We start from the raw sequence: 21,134 nt of genomic DNA, 5'->3' as shown, positions 1-21,134 counted from the left end.
AAGGAATTTTTTTTTTTGAGACAAGGTCTTGCTTTGTTGCCCAGGCTGGAGTGCAGTGGTGAAATCTCGGCTCACTGTAACCTCCACCTCCTGGGTTCAAGCGATTCTCCTGCCTCAGCCTCCCATGCCTGGCTAATTTTTGTATTTTTAGTAGAGACGGTGTTTCACCATGTTGGCCAAGTAGGTCTTGAACTCCTGACTTCAAGTGATTCACCCGCCTCGGCCTCCCAAAGTGCTGGGATTACAGGCATGAGCCACCATGTCTGGCCAGGAAAGGTTTTTTTTTTTTTTTTTTTTTTTTTTTACCCTCTGGCAGATTCATATAAGGTCCCACTCACTGACATTCTTTCAATCACATCTTGTTTCTGGTGTTACTGTTTACACTTCTCTCTCTCTCTCTCTCTCTCTCTCTCTCTAGTATCATAATCTTATTAAACACTTCCCATACTCACATAGCTAATAGGCTTACATTATAGATATATAATTTCACACAATCTGTTGCTTTAGGTTTATATAAAAGATCAAGTTCCTTTCAATAAAAGAACAACAATAAAAAGATTATGACCTTACAAAAAGCCCTTGAAATGTCTGAAATAGATTAAACAAAACCTAGACCAGCAACCCTACAGGGAATAAGAAACTGCTAGCATTTCACAGACTTACACAAAGCTAATAAACACATGAACATGTACTCATTAGCATGAATAATCAAATAAGTAGACATTTAAAATGAGGTTTTATTTTTCAACTCTCAGATTGGTAGGTAAAGAGACTGGTATTATAGTTTGGTGAGGCTTTAGGAAAATATACAGAGTAGGAATGGAATTAAGCACAACCATCTTGTTTCTTAAATTTATTCTATTATTATTATATTTTTTGAGACAGGATCTCGCTCTGCCTCCCAAGCTGGAGTGCAGTGGTGTGATGTGGGCTCACTGCAATCTCTGCCTCCCGGGTTCAAGCGATTCTCGTGCCTCAGTCTCCCGAGTAGCTGAGATTACAGGCCTGGACCACCACACCCGGCTAATTTTTGTATTTTTAGTAGAGACGCGGTTTTGTCATGCTGGCCAGGCTATAAGCACAACCATTTTGAAACACAATTTGGCAAAAACCTGTCAGCATATCCACTTTCAGCAATTTGTATCTCAGAAGCATGCCGCAAGTCCATAAGAACATACACACGTCCATAGAAAGCATACATCTCTTCTAATAGCAAATAACTGAAAACATCTACAAGTCCATCCACAGGTGTGATGTGTTGAATTGTGTCCCCTAAAAGAGATAAGTTTAAGTCCTAATCCATGGCATACCTGTGAATATGACCTTATTTGGAAACACAGTCTCTGCAGATGTGATTAGTTAAGACAATGGTCCCCAACCTTTTTCGCACCAGGGACTGCTTTCATGGAAGACAGTATTTCCATGGAGAGAGGGTGGTTTTGGGATGTTCCATCGCAGATTATCAGGCATTACATCCTCCTAAGGACACAGTTGGGTTCACGCTCCTGTGAGAATCTAATGCTGCCACTGATTTGACAGGAGGCGGAGCTCAGGTGGCAATACTCGTCACCATTCACCTCCTGCTGTGTGGCCCAGTTCCTAACAGGCCACACACCGGTACTGGTCTGTAGCCCAAGGACTGGGGACCCTTGAGTTAAGATACGGCAATATTGATGCGGCTGCGATGACTGGAGGAACACAAGGGTTCTTGCTCCACATGCCGGTTTAGATAAAACATGGACACAACTGGAGTGGTTTTAACAGGCAAGTTTAATAGGCAAGAAGGGAGAAGGCAGAAGGAAGAAGCTCACTCATACAGAGACAAGAGGGAGGGAGGCTCCAAAGCCGAAAGAGGAGATGCCAAGTGCGGTGGAAACAAGCCAAGTATATACAGAGGCTGGAGAAGGTGGTGTCTGATTTGCATAGGGCTCAGGGGATTGGTTTGACCAGGCACGTCATTCATGTAGCCCAGGAAAAAGCTGGTTCTCCCACCCTAGCCTTTTAATATGCAAATGCAGAGCACTATGATGTTCTACACACTTGGGGATCTGTGGGGGCAGCCATGTTGCCAGGCACTTGTGGGACAAGGGCAAGAAGAAGAGGGTGGGAATCGTCATGTTTGGGTAGATCCAGTTTCTAATGGCCGGCATGTGCCTATCAAAGGTTGCTGGCCCGGCTCTAAGAGCCTGGGCTTTACAAGAAACGTGTCCAGAGCAGCTTTAAAAATGAAAACTTCCCAAGGACCCCTTTTCCTCTCTATCTGCCTAAAATAATTTCTTAATAACTCCCACCACAATATGAGATATACAGTTGACCCTAAACCCAATGATGGGTGTCCTTGGAAGAAGAGAACACACAGAAACAGACACATACAGAGAGGAAGACCATGTGACCACATTGGCAGAGATTGGTGTGATGGGGTCATAAGCCAAGGAACACCACGAGCCACCAGAAGCTGGAAGAGGCAAGGGAGGATTCATTTCTAGAGCTGTCAGAGAGACTGCAGCCCCACTGAGACCTTGATTTTGCAAATCTCCCCTCTAGAACTGTGGGAAAATAAATTTCTGTTGTTTTAAGCCATGCAATTTGTGGTAATTTGTTATGGCCCCCCAGAAAATATTGTATAAGGGTTAGTTCAATAAATAGTGGTACAGGCCGGGTGCAGTGGCTCACACCTGTAATCCCAGCACTTTGGGAGGCCGAGGTGGGGTGGATTGCTTGAGGGCAGGAGTTCGAGACCAGCCTGGCCAATGTGGCGAAACCCCACCTCTACTAAAAATACAAAAATTAGCTGGGCATGGTGGTGTGCACCTGTAGTCCCAGCTACTCTGCAGGCTGAGGCAGGAGGATCACTTGAACCCAGGTGGAGGCTGCAGTGAGCCAAGATTGTGCCACTGCACTCCAGCCTGGACGACAGAGTGAGACTCTGTCTCAAACAAACAAACAAACAAATAAATAAATAAATAGTGGTACATACAGCACTAAAGATGGAAGTGAAAACCTCCCATCTATTCCCATTTTTTTGTTGTTGTTTTGTTGTTTTTTTGTTTTTTGAGACGGAGTCTTTGCCTTGTTGCTCAGGCTGAAGTGCAGTGGTGCAATCGCGGCTCACCTCTGCTTCCTGGGTTCCAGAGATGATCCTGCCTCAGTCTCTGAGTAGTTGGAATTACAAGCCCACACCACGCCCAGCTGATTTTTGTCTTTTTACTAGAGAGGGGGTTTCACCATGTTGGCCAGGCTGGTCTCAAACTCCTGACCTTGGACGATCCGCTCGCCTTGGCCTCCCAAAGTCCTGGGATTACAGGCATGAGCCACTGTGCCCAGCCTATCGTCTTTTGTATTTTGGTTTCTGAACTATGTGAAAATAATTTCTTTTAAAAAATAAAGTAAAATTTAAGGGCTGGGTGTGGTGGCTCATGCCTGTAATCCCAGCACTTTGGGAGGCAGAGGCAGGAACATTGCTTAAGCCCAGGGATTTGATACCACCCTGGGCAACACCGCGAAACCCCATCTCTACAAAAAATACAAAAACTAGCGAGGCATGGTGGCATGTGTCTGTAGTTTCAGCTGCTCAGGAGGCTGAAGAGGGAGGATTGCTTGAGCCTGGGAGGCTGGGGTTGCAGTGAGTGGTGATCATGCCACTGTACTCCCGCTTGGGGGACAGAGTGAGACTTTGTCTCAAAAAATAAATAAGTAAATATGGCCGGGCACAGTGGCTCGTGCCTGTAATCCCAGCAGTTTGGGAGGCCGAGCCGGGTGGATCACCTAAGGTCAGGAGTTCGAGACCAGCCTGGCCAACATGGTGAAACCCCATCTCTACTACAAATACAAAAATTAGTTTGACATGGTAGCATGTTCCTCTAGTCCCAGCTATTCGGGAGGCTGAGGCAAGAGAATCGCTTGAACTTGAGAGGTGGAGGTTGCAGTGAGCCAAGATTGCGCCACTGTACTCCAGCCTGGGCAACAAGAGCGAAACTCTTGAAAATAAATAAATGAATAAATAAAATTAACTAAATGTGATTCTGAGCCTTGTTCTATGCAGCACTAGAAGATTAACTCAAAGCACATGTTGTAAGAAAACTGGAAGGGGAAGAGAGTCCTGATCAAGTAGCATAGGAAGAAGAATTTTTATTTTTATTAATATAAGAAAACAGCCTGGACAACATGGTGAAACCCCATCTCTACAAAAAAGTACAAAAGTTAGCCAGGTGTAGTGGCACATGCCTGTAGTCCCAGCTACTCCAGAGGCTGAGGTGGGAGGATCTCTTGAGCCTGGGAGAGACAGGCTGCAGTGAGCTGTAATTGTGCCATTGTACTCCAGCCTGGGCAACAAAGCAAGACCCTTTCTCAAAAAACAAGAGAAGAGAAAATAAGAAAAGCAAGCATACCCTAGAAGGCCTGGGTACTTAGCATATATTTTGTTGAATCAAGATGCATGAGAGTCTTAATGATAGTTTACTCATACTGTACTTAATATGCAAAATTAGAATAATCAAGTAAGAACAATGATTAGACACCATTTTTAAATTCTAAAATGAATGCCATGGTGGGGATGAAAGAGTACTGGCCTTGAACTCAGAAAACCAAGGTTCGAGCCTGGGTTCTTCCCATTTCTAGGTTGTGATCACTTCCCTCCCTGAGTCCTTAATTAAAATATCCAGTTTATAAATAGGGATAACAATATCTGCCTGGCCTGGTAACAACGGCTTGTGAGTACAAAGTGCAAAAAGGAGAAAGCAATTCATGGACTTTGACTCTCAGTGCCCAGAAAAAGTCTTGTGCGTGAAGGAAGAACATAGAGGAAGTCATTAGTGATAAGGACCACAGGTGCAGTTGCAATTCCTGCCCTCTCTGGCAAAAAGAAAGGATAAATCTGTGCCAAAACAAGCAGCTTCTAACTCAAGTCATATACCAAGTCAGTCCCTTGCACTGCACATAGTCCTGCTGCTGGCACCGTCCTGGTCTTGACAGTAATAGGTTGGGTATCCTAATCTACTGCCTGGAACTTTCAGTGGTTTCCTCTTCAGTTTAAAGTTAGTTAAATATTCAGGATAATCCCCTCCCTCGGCCCCCTCCCCAGCAAGTGAAGAAACTCCATCTCAAATGGCTTCACCAATGTATTATCTCGCAGAAGAAGAAATCCAGAGAAAGTGTGGCTTCGTGTTAACACACACATGGGCTGGAAGATGATGTCTGTTAACTCTACCACCTTTGGCTTATTTTATGCAGTCTAACTTGTTTGCAAGATGATTGCTCTAGATATCCATGAGAAGAACTGAGACCAATTCTTCTTTTTGTGTATCTTTTTTTGTTTTGTTTTTTGAGACAGAGTCTCACACTGTTGCCCAGACTGGACTGCAGTGGCACAATCTTGGCTCACTGCAACCTCTGCCTCCCAGGTTCAAGTGATTCTCCTGCCTCAGCCTCCTGAGTAGCTGGGATTACAGGCACCTGCTACCACACTCAGCTAATTTTTGGTATTTTTAGTAGAGACGGGGTTTCACCATGTTGGCCAGGCTGGTCTTGAACTCCTGACCTCGTGATTTGCCCACCTTGGCCTTCCAAAGTGCTGGGAGTACAGGCATGGGCCACCGCAGCCAACCTATATATCTTTTGTAAAAGAAAAAGAACATATCCCAGAAGTTCCCAATTGCGTACCCCTCCGGGTCAATAACCAGAATTGGGTGGGTCTTCAGCTCACCCCTAAACTCATCATTGATAAGCAGAATGAATGACCATGGCTCGTTTAGACAACTGAGATTTCCTCTGGCCATATAAGGAATGATAGACACTAGAATAAAGTCGGGTCTGTCAGAGTGGAAGAAAGGGAAAAGGGCTGGTGGGGAGGCAGTCTATAGTGCCAGCGAACTGGAAAATCATCTTGATATTTCAGTTCTGCTCTTTGCCTACGGTAATTGTGTATGAGTTAAAAAGGAGATCCATCCATCATTACCTTTCTTATCTCAGATAACTAAGAGATATCATGAACTTAACTGTGTCCAAAATGAAACTACTGGTCTTTTTCCTCACACCTGCTCCTCTGGCAGCCTCCCTGGCCATATTAACTAACAGCAACTCATTCTGTTGAACCAGCACCTTGGAGTTACCTTGGACTCCTGTCCTCTTGCATTCAACATCTTAACCATCAGCAAATCTGATTGGCATGGCCTTTGAAATACTGTACCCAACTTGGGGCCCAGGGAACTGTAGTAGGGAGTTGGGGGAAGGCTATAACTCTCTGCCTCAGCATGAAACCCAGCCATGCTCCAGTACCAGGGAAATAGGGGGTATCTGGAGGTAGTACCCTTGACATGGAATTGGGTGTCCTCATGATGGCAGTGGCAATGGTAAAACTTCACGTGGCTTTGTGAATGATGGACAGGAACAAGAAACCAGAACAGAGGAGGAAGAAGACAGAGGTTGATATGGTTTGGCTGTGTCCCCACCCAAATCTCACCTTCAATTGCAACTCCCACAATTCCCACGTGTCACGGGAGAAAGCTGGTGGGAGGTGTGGGGGCGGGTCTTTCCCATGTTGTTCTTGTGACCGTGACTAAGTCTCATGAGATTTGGTGGTTTTAAAAATGGGAGTTTCCAGCTGGGCACGGTGGCTCACGCCTGTAATCCCAGCACTTTGGGAGGCCGAGGTGGATGGATTACCTGAGGTCGGGCATTTGAGACCAGCCTGGCCAACATGGCAAAACCCCGTCTGCACTAAAAATACCAAAAAATTAGCTGGGCCTGGTGGCACGTCCCTGTAGTCCCAGCTGCCTGGGGAGGCTGAGGCAGGAGAATTGCTTGAACCTGGGAGGCGGAAGTTGCAGTGAGCCGAGATCATGCCACCGCACTCCATCCTGGGCAACAGAGCGAGATTCTGTCTCAAATTAAAAAAAGAAAAAGAAAAAGAAAGAAACAAACAAAAAAATGGGAGTTTCCCTGTACAAGCTCTCTCTCTTTGCCTGCTGCCATTCAAGATGTGACTTGCTCCCCCTTGCCTTCCGCCATGATTGTGAGGCCTCCTCAGCCACGTGGAACTAACTGTAAATCCAATTACACTTCTTTGTTTTGTAAATTGCCCAGTTTCAGGTATGTCTTTATCAGCAGCGTGAAAATGGACAATTACAGAGGCCATATGATGCCTCTGGTTTGTGGGCACATGTGAGCTGCTATTTTGGGTGTGCTGTATTGGGCCATTCTTGCATTGCTATAAAGAAATACCTGAGACTGGGTAATTTATAAAGAAAAGAAGTTTAATTGGCTCCCAGTTCTGCAGGCTGTATAAGCATGGCACCAACATCACTCAGCTTCATGGGGGGCATCAGGGAGCTTTTATTCATGGCGGAAGGCAAAGTGGGAGCAGGCATTTCACATGGTGAAAGCAGGGGCAAGAGAGAGAGTTGGGGAGGAACTGTAACACACTTCTTTTTTGGGCTATGCAAATTCTCCAATTGCACCCCGGGTCTAATGAATCAGAAACACTGGGGGTGGAAGCATATTTCCAGCCACAGACATGTGAAAAGTCAGCAGATCCTCTCCCCAGAAAGCAACTATAAGTCTGAACAAAACTGACAAGAACAACTCTTTCAGTGCTCTGGAAATCAGTAAAACTCATACAACCACCTGAGAAATGTTTAAGCTTGAAAACATGCTGAACATTGGGTAAGAACAGTGGATGTCTGAGGCGTTCTTTCCTAGGACTGCTCCCATCTCCTCTAGCCGAGTGGGTATGGAGGTTTTGCCAGGGCAGGGCCAGGCATGAGAACCTGCAGTGGTGCTGCCAGGTTGGAGGGGGCTTACTGGATTTGGTGTAGCAGGTGACGCCCACACCTATGGCACTGTCAGGGGAAGTGATGACAGTCTTACCTTTCGAGAAACGCCATAGGAAGTCCTTTAGATTGAAAGGAAGCAACATCAGAGAGCAACTTTAATGCACAGGACAAAAATAGGCCGGGCGCGGTGGATTACGTCTGTAATCCCAGCACTTTGGGAGGCCGAGGCGGGTGGATCACCAGGTCAAGAGATGGAGACCGTCCTGGCCAACATGGTGAAACCCCGTCTCTACTAAAAATATAAAAATTAGCTGGGTGTGGTGGTGCATGCCTGTAGTCCCAGCTACTCCGGAGGCTGAGGCAGGAGAATCGCCTGAATCCGGGAGGTGGAGGTTGCAGTGAGCCAAGATCATGCCACTGTACTCCAGTCTGGGTGACAGAGCGAGACTCCATCACACACACACACACACAAAAGAAAACCACTGGAAATGTTAAATATGTGGGCTGATAGAAAAGACTCCATATATATATTTTTCTCATTTCTTCTTTTACTTTTTAAAAAAGACATAATATTGTATAAAGCAATAATCATAACATTGTATTGTTGGGTTTATAGCATGTATAAATGTAATACATATGATAATATAAAAAAGAGGGAAGAGAATTGAGCTTTATTAAAGCAAAGTTTCTATGTTTTATCTGAATTAAATTAGTATTAATCTGAACTATATTTAGATAAGATGCATATTGTTATCAAAATATCAAGCTGTATCCCTTAAATAGTTTCAATTATACCTCAATAAAGCTGAAAAAATTACTTTGAGATGGCTCTTGTTAAAAAATACATATTGTAATCCACACAGCAATGACTAATAAATTTTTAAATAGTAAAAAAAAGAATTTAAATTGTGTACTAAAAAGTATTTAACATACAAAGCAGTGAAAGAGGGGGAGAGAAACAAAAATAGGAGACATACTGAAAACAAACAGCAGGTTGGGTATGGTGGCTCATGCCTGCAATGCTAATGCTTTGGGAGGCTGAGGTGGGAAGATTGCTTGAGCTCAGGAACTCTAGACCAGCCTGGGTAACATAATGAGACCCCATCTCTATAAGATTATAAAAAGAAAAATTAGTGGGGTGTGGTGGTCAATGCATTTTAGCCTGGGCTATAGAATGAGACCCTGTTTCTAAAATAATAAAAAATAAAAAAACAAAGAAAAGCAAATTAAGCAACAACAAAAGAAAACCAATAGCAAATGGTAAATGTAAATCCAAACATCATTAACTACATTAAATGTGAATGGTCTCAACATTCCAATAAAAAACAAGATATTTGGATTGGATAAAAAAGGCAAAATCTAACTACAGGCAGTCTGCAAGAGTTACACCTTAGGTTCAAAGACACAAATAGGTGGAAAGTAAAAACATGGAAAAAGATATACTGTGAAAATAGTAGGCTGGACATGGCAGCACATGCATCTAAAATCCTAGCACTTTAGGAGGCCAAGCTGGGAAGATTGCTTGAGCTCAGGAGTTTGAGATCAGCCTGAGCAATACAGCAAAACCCCATCTCTATAAAAAATACAAAAATTAGGGCATGGTGGTGCGTGTCTGTAGTCCCAGCTATTCGGAAACTGAGGTGGGAAGATCCGTGAGCCTCAGAGGTCAGGGCTGCAGTGAGCCATCATTGGGCCACTGCACTACAGCCTGGGTGACAGAGACAGAGTGAGACCCTGTCTCAAAAGAACATATATATATAGTAACCATAAGAGAGTTGCAGTCATTAGTTATGTGGCTATCAGCTAACATAAAATTTAAGTCAAGAAATATTACTAGAGACAACGAGGAACATTTAGTAATGATAAAAGAGTCAATATGTCAGGAATGTACAAGTCATAAATATGTACATATCTAATAACAAAGCCTCAAAAACATGAAATAAAACTGGCAGAATTAAAATAGATATAAGGAGATATGCACAGTTCAACAACAATAGTTGAAGATATCAATGTTCTATTCTCATTAATTGATGAAAAAATTAGACAATAAATCAGCAAGGATATGAAAGACTTAGAAAACATGATTAACCTATGTGACCTAATTGATATATGTGCAATGAGTGTCAACTCATTCAATGAGAATAGTTAATAAAGACATTTTTATTACCAGAAAATAAAATCACAGAACAATATCCCTTAACAAAATATTAACACACCAAATTCTGCAACATATATAAAGGATTATATACTCTGAACAAGTGGGATTTATTGTAGGAATTCAAGGTTGGTTTAACGTCTGAAACTTGACTAGTGTAATATATTATATTGACAGAACAAAAGACAAAAACTACATGATCCTCTCAATAAGAGATGCAGAAATACGTTCTAACAAAATTTAACACTCTTTCATGTTAAAAACTCTCAACAAACTAGGAATAGATGAGAACTTCCTCAATCTGGATAAAGTGCATCTATGAAATACCCACAATTAACATCATACTTAACAGTAAAAGACTGAACATTTCCCTGAAATGTCAGGAACAATGCAAAATGTCAGTTCTTGCTACTTCTATTCAACACTGCCCTGGGGGTCCCAGACAGTATTATAAGGCCATAAAGATGAAAAAAGACTTAAGTGGACATTTCATTAAAGAAGATATACAAGTTGCTAATAAGCATTATAAGGTGCTCAACATTAGTCATTAGAAAAATGCAAATTAAAATTACAATGAAATACTATTGTACATTTATTAGAATGGCTGTAATCAAAAGAGAAAAGCAATACCAAGTGTTGGTGAGGATGGGGAGAAAGTGGAACCACCAAACATTGCTGATGGAAATGTAAAAGGATGTAGACATTTGGAAAAGCCAATTGGCAGTTTTTTTTTAAAAGTTAGACAAAAGTTAAAAAATAAACCAAAGTGAAATAAAACCATATGTGTTCACAGGCATGAATATCAGTGTTTACAGCAGCATTATTCATAATATTCAAGAACTGGAAATACTCCTGTATGCATTATCTAAGGCTGCTGTAACAAACTACCATGAACACGGCTGGATGCGGTGGCTCATGCCTATAACCCCAGCACTTTGGGAGGCCGAAGAGGGTGGATCACCTGAGGTCAGGAGTTTGAGACCAGCCTGGCCAACATGGCAAAACCCTGTCGCTACTGAAAACACAAAAAATGAGCCGGGTGTGGTGGCAGGTACCTGTAATCCCAGCTACTTGGGAGGCTAAGGCAGGAGAATTGCTTGAACTCAGTGGGTGGAGGTTGCAGTGAGCTGAGATCGTGCCACTGCACTCCAGCCTGGGTGACAGAGCAAGACGCTGTCTCAGAAAAACGAACAAACCAGAAAAACAACTACCACAAACTGAGTGGCTTGTATAACAGACATTGTCTCGTAGTACCAGAGGCTAGGAGAGATGAAGGTGTCAGCAAGGCTGGTTCCTTCTGAGGCTGTGAAGAATCTGCTCCATGCCTCTCCCCTAGCTTTTTGGGGTTTGCTGACAATACCTGTGTGCTTATGTCCAAATTTCCCCTTTTATAAGGACACCAGTTATACTGGACTTAGGGGTTCATCCTACTCCAGTATGACCTTAACTAATTACATCTGTAAAACCCCATTTCCAAACATGGTCACCTTCCGAGTTATTGGGGGTTAAAACTTCAACATATGTATTTGCGGATGGGGCACAGTTCAACCCATAACACATCCAAATGTCCCTCAGCCTGTAAGCGGAAAAACGATCTGAGATACAGTCTATCCATGTAACGGAACAGTATTCAGATATAGAAAGGCACAAACTACAGATAAGTGCTGTAACATGAACTGAGCTCTACAACATCATACTAAGGACAATAGGCCAGATGCAAAAGACTACACATTGTATTATACCACTTATATGAAGTGTCCAGAAAGGGCAAATTTATTGACGGAAAGCAGGTCAGTGGTTGCTTGCAGCTTGGGGTGGGAGAAGGGATTAAGCAAAAACTAGCATGAGGAAAGTTGGGCTGATGGAAATGTTTGAAAACTGCATTGTGCTAGTAGCTGCCAACTACATAAAATTACTTTAAAAATCATTAAAGTGCTTACTAAGGGTGAATTGTATGGTGTATGGTATATAAATTGTATCTTAATAAAACTGTTAAAATAAATAAATAAATAAATAAATAAACCAAACCAAACCTCCCAGGTTGGGGAGCAGCAATTTTTTTTAAAAAGAACAGTAACAATAAACCAGTGCCTTTTTTTTTTTTTTTGAGGGAGGATCTCACTGTGTTGTCCAGGCTGGAGTGCAGAGGCGCAATCTCAGCTCACTGCAACCTCTGCCACCCGAGTTCAAGCAATTCTGCCACCTCAGTCTCCTGAGCAGCTGGGACTACAAGTGCGTGCTACCATTCCCAGCTAGTTTTTGTACTTTTTGTAGAGACGGGGTTTCACCATGTTGCCCAGGCTGGTCTCAAACTCCTGGGTTCAAGTGATCCGCCTGTCCTGGCCTCCAAAAGTGCTGGGATTATAGGGTTGAGCCACCACGCCCAGCCCGTTTCCTTATAAACAGAAAGAAGTTGTGGAGCAGAATCATCCTGTGATGATAAAGATATGACTAAATAATACTTACGTGAAAAACACGCAACTCAATTAACTGTTCAGAAATGTAATGATCTCAAACAAAATATATCCTCTTATATCCTTTATCTCAACTTAAATATCAATCTTTATGCAGTATGTAAAATCTTCACTGATGAAACTTTTAAAACACCAGTCCCACCACACTTGAGGCCTATAAACCAAGCTTGTCCAACCTGCAGCCTATGGGCTGCCTGTGGCCCAGGACGGCTTTGGATGCAGCCCAACACAAATTCATAAACTTTCTTAAAACATGATGAGATTGTCTTTGCGATTTTTTTTTAAAATTCATCAGCTACCGTTAGCGTTAATGTATTTTATGTGTGGCCCAAGAAAATTCTTCTTCTTCAAATATAGCCAGTGTAGTACTGGTCCGTGGCCCAGTGGATGGGGACCCCTGGTTTAAACCACACGAACTTGAGGCATTATCGAGTTTAAGTCTCACCCAACTCCTACCCATCTAGTAGGGCAGAGGATCATGAAGAAAATTATGTCCCTTAAAGGGAATAGATCATTACATTTTTAAAAAACAACTTTGAGGCTGGGTACAGTGGCTCATGACACTTGGGGAGGCTGAGGCAGGTGAACTGCTTGAGCCCAGGAGTTCTAAATGAGCTTGGGCAACATAGGGAGACCCTGTCTCTACCAAAAAATACAAAATTAGCCAGATGTGTTGGTGTTCACCTGTAGTCCCAGCTACTGGGGAGGCTGAGGTGAGGGGATTACCTGAGTCCAGGAAGTCGAGGGCAAAGTGAGCCGAGATCACGCCACTACACACCAGCCTGAGTGACAGAGTGAGACCCAGCGCCATAAAAACAGAACAAAACAAAACAAGAACGTTGAATAGGATGTGTGTTAATTCTGAGATGGCGTCCAGGCTTAGGAATGATCCCGAGGCTTAGACCCATATCCAAGAGGACGATTCCAGCCTGGTACTTCTAGGTTCCTCAGGCACCTCAGATGCACCCTGTCCTGAATTAAGCCCTTTGTCCTTGAACCTGCTTTCCTTGGTAAACAGCACCAAGGGGGCTAGAAACCTGGGGGCTGCCCTTATCTTCCCTCTCTCACCATGCACCTCTAATGGGTGGCTGGACTTGTGGTTGCATTTCCATGATCTCCCAGCTTTCTTCCAGTGATGGCCTTAGGTGGGCTCTTATCCTGTCTCCCAAATGGTCTCTCTGCCTTGAGTCTCACCCCATCAGCTCTCAGTCCACCCACTCAGCTATTCCAGAGACCATTCTGACTCCCTGTGGACGCCCCTCTGGTGGCTTCTCATCTCTCTCAGTTAGAAATTGCTTTTGACCGCATGTTAACAGAAATCTGGCTATGCTATTTAACCAAATAAAGGTTTTTCTCATGTGATGAAAAGTGCACAGATAAGCAGCCCACTCCCATTGATAACCATTGAGGGTTTCTTATGACTTACAGCAATGAAATGTGTATTTACAGTATAAAGATATACAATTTTAAATTTTAATAAAATTGGGCCTAAGCACAGTGTTTTTTGTTTTTTGTTTTTTTTTTTTTTTTTTTTTTTTTTGAGACGGAGTCTCGCTCTGCCGCCCAGGCTGGAGTGCAGTGGCCGGATCTCAGCTCACTGCAATCTCCGCCTCCCGGGTTCACGCCATTCTCCTGCCTCAGCCTCCCGAGTAGTTGGGACTACAGGCGCCCGCCACCGCGCCCGGCTAGTTTTTTGTATTTTTTAGTAGAGACGGGGTTTCACCGTGTTAGCCAGGATGGTCTCGATCTCCTGACCTCGTGATCCGCCCGTCTCGGCCTCCCAAAGTGCTGGGATTACAGGCTTGAGCCACCGCGCCCGGCCACAGTGTTTTTTGTTTTTGTTTTTAACTGCCCAGGTGATTCTACTGTGCAGCCAGGGTTGACAAACACTGCATTTAGGCCCAGTGCCTTTGATTTGCAGCTGAGGTCTTGAGAGAATTATTGAAACTGTAGTCCCAGCTACTTGCGAGGCTGAGGTTGGAGAATCGCCTAAGCCCAGCAGGGTGAGGCTGCAGCGAGTCAACACTGCACCACCGCACTCCAGCCTGGGCAACAGAGTGACACTCCACCTCAAAATAAATAAATAAATAAATAAATAAATAAAAATAAAAATTTCTGGTCTACCTTTTTGCCCACCTTTTATGCAAAGAGGTCCCCAAACATGAATTTTCACTCTTAGGGAGGCTGAGATGACACATTACAAGCAAGCGGTTTAGTCATCTGCATGTGCCATCTGATTTGAGGCATCTATTCCTCCTCACCTTTCCTGACAAAATTGGACTGTCTACATGTGCCACATGCTCCTCTTTCTCTAATTCCTTCCTTCCTTCCTTCCTTCCTTCCTTCCTTCCTTCCTTCCTTCCTTCCTTCCTTCCTTCCTTCCTTCCTCCCTCCCTCCCTCCCCTTCCTTCCCTTCCCTTCCTTCCCTCTCTTCCCTCCTTTCCCTCCCTCCTTTCTCTCTCTTTTATGTCTTTTTTCTCTTTCTTTCCTTTCTTTCTTTCTCTCCCTCCCTCTCTCCCTCTTGTTCTTTTTTTCTTTCTTTCTTTCTGACAGGGTCTTGCCTGTTCTGCTTCTTTAAACCCTGGGGTTCAAGTGCAAAGGTCCCTCTCATCTGATTTCCCTATTTTATTTTATTTTATTTTTTAAGTTAGATACCCCAGGATGATGATGATCATTGTTGTTGAGACAGGGTTTCATTCTGTTGCCCAGGCTGGAGTGCAATGGTGCGATCACGGCTCACTGCAGCCTCAACATTCTGGGCTCATGTAATCCTCCTACCTCAGCCTCCCAAGTAGCTTGGACTACAGGGGTGTACCACCATGCCCGGCTAATTACATGTAGCAGATTCAATCTATGTTCCAGGGTTCCAAACCACCCAGGCTCTAGCATCCTGCCTTAACAAATATACCTTCATAAAGACCTGGAAGGCAGGTTCAAATGTGGAATTCTTGGACTTCTTTCAGTTCTGTGTAGGAGGGTAGCAGTGGAGAGCTGGCTGCCTGCCCGCTCCTGGCCCTTCCCCCTTTCCCCACCCCTGCTCTTTGCGGCACTGGGCAGGGCCTATGTTTAAGGCTAGCAGTGTACTCAATGTGGGACAGTCCCTGTGTGGCCTGTTCAGGATCCTATACCCAGGCTCAGGGCTCTTTGGGCAGGAAATTCCAGGATCCTGGTACTCAAGTGATGTTCTAAACAGTGGTTCTTGGCTGGGCGTGGTGGCTCACACCTGTAATCCCAGCACTTTGGGAGGCCGAGGCAGGCAGATCACTTGAGATCAGGAGTTTGAGATCAGACTGGCCAACATGGTGAAACCCCATCTCTACTAAAAATACAAAAACGTAGCCAGGCATGGTGCGCACACTAGTCCCAGCTACTTGGGAGGCTGAGGCAGGAGAATCACTTGAATCCAGGAGGCGGAGGCTGCAGTGAGCCGAGATCACACCACTGCACTCCAGCCTGGGTGACAGAGTGAGACTCCATCTCAAAATAAATAAATAAATAAATAAATACAAACAGTGATTCTTAACTGGGAGTGATTTGGCAACATCTGGAATTATTTTTGGTTATCCCAGCCCGGCAGGGAGGGACAGGGTATTACTGGCATCTAGTGAGCAGGGGCTAGGGATTCTACTAAACATCCTACAGTGTACAGGACAGCCTCCACAGCAAAGAATTGTCTGGCCCAAAATGTCCATAGTGCCCAGATTCGATGCCCTGCATTAGGAAGACACAAATACTCTTAAATATCACAGAGTTAAATTTCTTACCCCTGTTCTAGGAGAGATGATGTTCTTGGTGGGAGCATCTTCTTGGCTTCGACACATTCTTTTCTCCATGGGAGATGATGCCAGAAGAGGGACAAAATAGGGCCCTGTAAAGTATCGGGCCCAGGGCCTGGCACCCCCTGTTCAGGTGTGAGGACCGTCCTAGGAAGGCACCACCCAGGCATCATTAGACCATCTCAAAAGAAAAGTAATTCACTGTCCCAAAGCAGCGCTCTTGTGTCTGTGGGCGGCTCCCTTGGCAAGTTTACAATGAACTGAACTCGGCCAAACTTCCTGGAACCCAGAGAAACTTCACCCTTGGGCAAAGGCCGTTTGGCCAGCATTTGCACTGTTTATGCAACCGTTTAGAATATACGAATTATCTGGAAACTACTACTAAATACAACACGCAAAACTGCAAATATGTATACTTCCTAGAGGATGATAAAAAAATGTGAATTGTGTTTTCTCTGATAGAGGATGCATTAGAGTCTGAGGGTCTAAATAACATAAATAATAAATAAGTAAATAAATAGATAGTAGTGTACTCCAAACGAGGCTGGAATAGCTTCTATCGTTGTTTCACGCTGGACTTGAATTAAGTCTGAGTATTTTGCCATGCTCAGTACGAAATACTAGGCTGGACGTGGTGGCTTATGTCTGTAATCCCAGCACTTTGGGAGGCCGAGGTGGGCAGACGGCTGGCTTGAGCTCAAGAGTTTGAAACCAGCCTGGGCAACATGGTAAAACCCCATCTCTACCCAAAATACAAAAATCAGCCAGGTGTGGTGCCACATGCCTGTGGTCCCAGGTACTTGGGAGGCTGAGGCGGCAGGATGACTTTTGAACCCAGGAGGTCGAGGCTGCAGTGAGCTATGATCATGCCACTGCACTCCAGCCTGGGTGACAGAGCAATACCCTGTCTCAAAAATCAAATAAACAACCCCTTCGCCCCGGACAAAAGTAGTTTGTACTATTTTCTCATTTCATCAAAGTTTTTGAAATATTTCCCTTGAAAGGTAAGTCATATTTATCATTCCTGTTGTATGGAGACATCACAAATTATTTCACCATTCTATCCTCCTTGAGTGTTGTGGCCTTGGGGCCAGGCAAAAACGCAGGAGATGCCTAGAAGCCAACTAGTTGCCGTTTTGGTTATCTGTGGGGTTGTAGCGTTGCCAAACAGGAAAAATATAAAAAGAATACCGAATTCTGCCAACCAAATAAGAAACTATGTGCTAAGGACTAAAACAACTGCAGGGGAAGAAAAGGTGAGGCCAGGGATTGAGGTGTAGCGACTTTCTATGCCCTCAGAAAATTAAAAAACAAGACAAAAAAAAAAAAAAAAGAAAACTACAAAAGCATCCATCTTGGGCCGTCCTAATTTCTGAGTAACAAATGAGATGCTGTGGCGAAAGTCAGTCATAACCAATGACATTTCTAGACAAAGTGACTTCAGATTTTCAAGGCGTACCTTGTTTACATCATTTTGCCAATTTCGCGTCCTGCAACCGTCGGGCCACGCCCCCGTGAAAAAAAGGCTGTGTTTTTTTCCACATTTCGCGGTTCTGGACCTTTCCCGGCTGCGGGGCGGGGGGAAGTCTGAGGCGCACGCGGCCCCTTGGCCCCGCCCCCAGTCATTTCCTGCCACTCGCGTCCCGAGGCTGCCGCAGGGGGCGGGCTGAGCGCGTGCGCTGTGACTGGTTTGGGGCCAGAGTGGGCGGGGCGCGGAGGTCCGGCCTATAAAGTAGTCGCGGCGCCGTGGTCACGCTTTGCGGCGTAGTCTCCTGCAGCGTTTGCGGTCAGTCTCGCAATATTCGGAAGCAGGACCGCGGCGTGGCCTAGCAAGTCATGGCGATGAAGGCCGTGTGCGTGTTGAAGGGCGACAGCCCAGTGCAGGGCACCATCAATTTCGAGCAGAAGGCAAGGGCCGGGGCGGAGGCTTGTTTGCGAGGCCGCTCCCGCCCGCTCGTCGCCCCGAGCACCTGTGCTAGGAGCGGGTGGCCAGCCAGGCCTCGGGACCGCCCTGGTCCCGCGCCCGGCCTCGGCCCGTGCCGCCCGGTCGGTGCCTTTGCCCCCAGCGGTGCGGTGCCGGCTAAGTGCTGAGTCATCGGGCGGGCCCGGGTGCGGGGTGTGGGACCGAGGCCGCCGCGGGGCTGGGCCTGCGCGTGGCGGGAGCGCGGGGAGGGATTGCCGCGGGGGCGGGCGTGGGCGTGCTGCCCTCCGGGGTCCGTGGGCGGCCGCCGCGGGCTCTGTCGTGGTGCTTGGAGCAGCTGTGCTCCTCCCTTGCTTGGCTGTGTTCTCGTTCCTGAGGGTCCCGCGGACACCGAGTGGCGCAGTGACAGGCCCGGCCTGGGGTGGCGACTGCGCCTGGGCCCGGCTGGTGTCTTAGCATCCCTCTCCGCGTTCCGGCTTCAGCGCTCTGGGTCAGGGAGTCTCCGCTTTTGTACAGCTCTAAGGCTAAGTATGGTTTTTATATTTTTAAAAGGCTTTGGTAAACAAAAATACGCAACAGAGACCGTTTGTGTGACACTTTGCAGGAGTTTGTTGGCCTCTGTTCTAGGTCATGGTTGGGCTGCAAGGGCAGAGAAGGTAGCCTTGGATAGAGGTCCTTTTCCTCCTCCTAAGCTCCGAGAGCCAGAGTTTTAACTGACCGTTTTGGGGACTTTCGAGGGCAATGATTCTTAACTTTGGGTGCACAATTAGCTTATTTGAAGATCTTACTAAAAATACACCAGAGCCCAACCTCAGACCAATTACATCAAAACCTGTCCCAGCGCAGGTGATTATTGCTGTTTTTTAAGTTTCCAAATGTGATTTTGATGTGCACCTACGATTGAGGACTGTTGTTTGAGGACAGTGGGTGGGGTTTGGGATTTGGAAATTGGAAGACCTGAAGTTTCCATTACACGGAATTGGTACTTAGTAACTCTTGTCGGAGCATTTCTTAAGCCACATTTTCTGTGAAGTGGCTTTAAAATTGCTCTGCCAGTAGGCAGGTTGCTAAGATGGTCAGAGACAAACTTCTGAACGACTCTTGTAAAATGTACAGAAATATTTTCATAACTATTATCAGTAAAATTGCAAAACGTCTTGCAAGGAAGGTGCTTGTGATAACACTGTGCCCAGAGCCTTAGTGAAGTTACCAACTGGTGGAAAATTGTCTCGTACTCGGCTTAAACGTCATGAGAGAATATTTATCATATGAATGAGATTCAGTCTTTAAAGGGGTTTACAGAAAGGTGAGAGGACAGGAACAGTTAGTCTGTGCAAGTGTCTGAAATGTGTATGAGGGAGATACGAGTTTAGCTTTTTTAATACGTCTCCAGATTTTCTGGAAAAGGTTCTTTGGCATTTGACTCCATTTTGCTGTTACATTTGTCAGACTTCGTTTTGTCCCTCTTTACTTATTCCCACATAATTCACTAGTACTAGTGTTGTGTTTTGTTTCTGAGACCGAGTCTTGCTCCCTTGCCCAGGCTGGAGTGCAGTGGCGCGATCTCGGCTCACTGCAACCTCCGCTTCCTGGGTTCAAGCAATTCTCCTGCTTCAGGCTCCCGGGTAGCTGGGATTACAGGCGCGTGCCACCACGCCCAGCTAATTTTTTGTATTTTAGTAGGGACCGGATTGCACCATGTTGGCCAGGATGGTCACGATCTCTTGACCTGGTGATCCACCCGCCTCGGCTTCCCAGAGTGGTGGGATTACAGGCGTGAGCCACCGCACCCGGCCACCAGTACTAGTCTTAAGACGCCTCTGTGGAATTCCTTCTCCCTGGCCTTTGAGAATCCATGCATGAACCCAGGTTTCTGTCATTTTCCACCTTCCCTGAGCAGCGTGCATAGTTCCTTCTTTTAAGCGCCTGACTTCCGTTTTGGTTGGTGCCCCTTGTACCTGAGAAAGAGCCTTGGATAGTGGAGCATTCCAGCTTTCCAGATATGCAGAGATAATAAATTGGCTATAAACTACCTGGCGTGGCCTATTCCGTGTTTAAAATCTTAGACTCGTGGCTAGTTTTTACAAATCAGAATCTTTCACCTAATAGTCCAGTTTTCCTAGCTTCTCTTGAAGAATTGTTGGAGATCTCTTCATACTGAGCCTTCATTAGCCCAGGACAGTACTGCTGGAGCTTTCCAGGCCTGTGTTACTCACTTGAGTTCACAGCCTGGTCCCTGTAGGGTTGTACCTAAGCACAGCTACTTACATGTTCCCAATGTATTACCCGTTAAATGGAGGTTTGAAAGAACCTCCTCTTTTTGGCCCTGTGCTCTTGATAACACAGCATATTTGAGGGACAACTTTCACATTTGAGTTTTTCCAAAATTAGAGGTTGTAGAAGAGTCACAGTGTCTATTCTGAAAAAGAAGAATTTTTAAAAGGCCACAATTGCCAGAATCCTTCGTTTGAGCAGTGGTATTTTCCAGTGGAAAGTCATGTCTTAAGGGTTAATGCCCCTTAACTGTTGTCCCTATTTGAAAACCAAGCTAAAAACAAGAGACACAAACATGTATGACGGTGTGGTGTGGATGCTGTGTTTATTTTAGTCCTGAGATCTACTCGTAACGTCCTTGATTTCTGTATGTAGCCACGGAGCACCATTACCTGTCACCATTGCCTGAATGGCGATACTGCTTGCTTTCTTTTTGGTAGAGTGGAAAGGTTATCTAGGTTTCAGTGCTTGAAAAGATTTCAGAAAACAGTAGTACCTCTGGTTAGACTAGAATCAGTCCTCTCCTGAGGGCAGTGAAATAGGATATTTTCTGACTGCTAATTAAAAATACCTATGATAGCCGGACGTGGTGGCTCACGCCTGTAATCCCAGCAGTTTGGGAGGCGGAAGGGGCGGATCACGAGGTCATGAGATCGAGACCATCCTGGCTAACACGGTGAAACCCCGTCTCTGCTAAAAATACAAAAAATTAACTGGGCTTGGTGGTGGTTGGCGCTTGTAGTCCCAGCTACTCAGGAGGCTGAG

The 21,134-nt window shown here is 45.2% G+C and overlaps 1 protein-coding gene across 39 annotated transcripts in view; it reads left to right on the top strand.

Moving 5' to 3' along the window:
* SOD1 (superoxide dismutase 1) overlaps positions 1-21,134 on the top strand; it is a 1,049,346-nt gene that overhangs the window by 1,022,471 nt on the left and 5,741 nt on the right. For 38 of the 39 annotated variants that reach the window (XM_050786090.1, XM_050786101.1, XM_050786104.1 and 35 more), the window contains exon 2: positions 17,934-18,082. In XM_050786090.1, coding sequence (XP_050642047.1) covers positions 18,011-18,082 — 72 coding nt within the window. In that variant the 5' untranslated portion in view covers positions 17,934-18,010. Of the gene's footprint in view, positions 1-17,845; positions 18,083-21,134 lie in introns of those variants that run through there. The other variant, XM_050786069.1, reaches the window with a different exon arrangement.

The sequence above is a fragment of the Macaca thibetana genome, chromosome 3 (genome assembly GCF_024542745.1).
Source record: "Macaca thibetana thibetana isolate TM-01 chromosome 3, ASM2454274v1, whole genome shotgun sequence".
NCBI lineage: Eukaryota > Metazoa > Chordata > Mammalia > Primates > Cercopithecidae > Macaca > Macaca thibetana.
The sequence above is the reverse complement of the archived record's forward strand: the minus strand, read 5'-3'. Positions and strand labels throughout refer to the sequence as shown.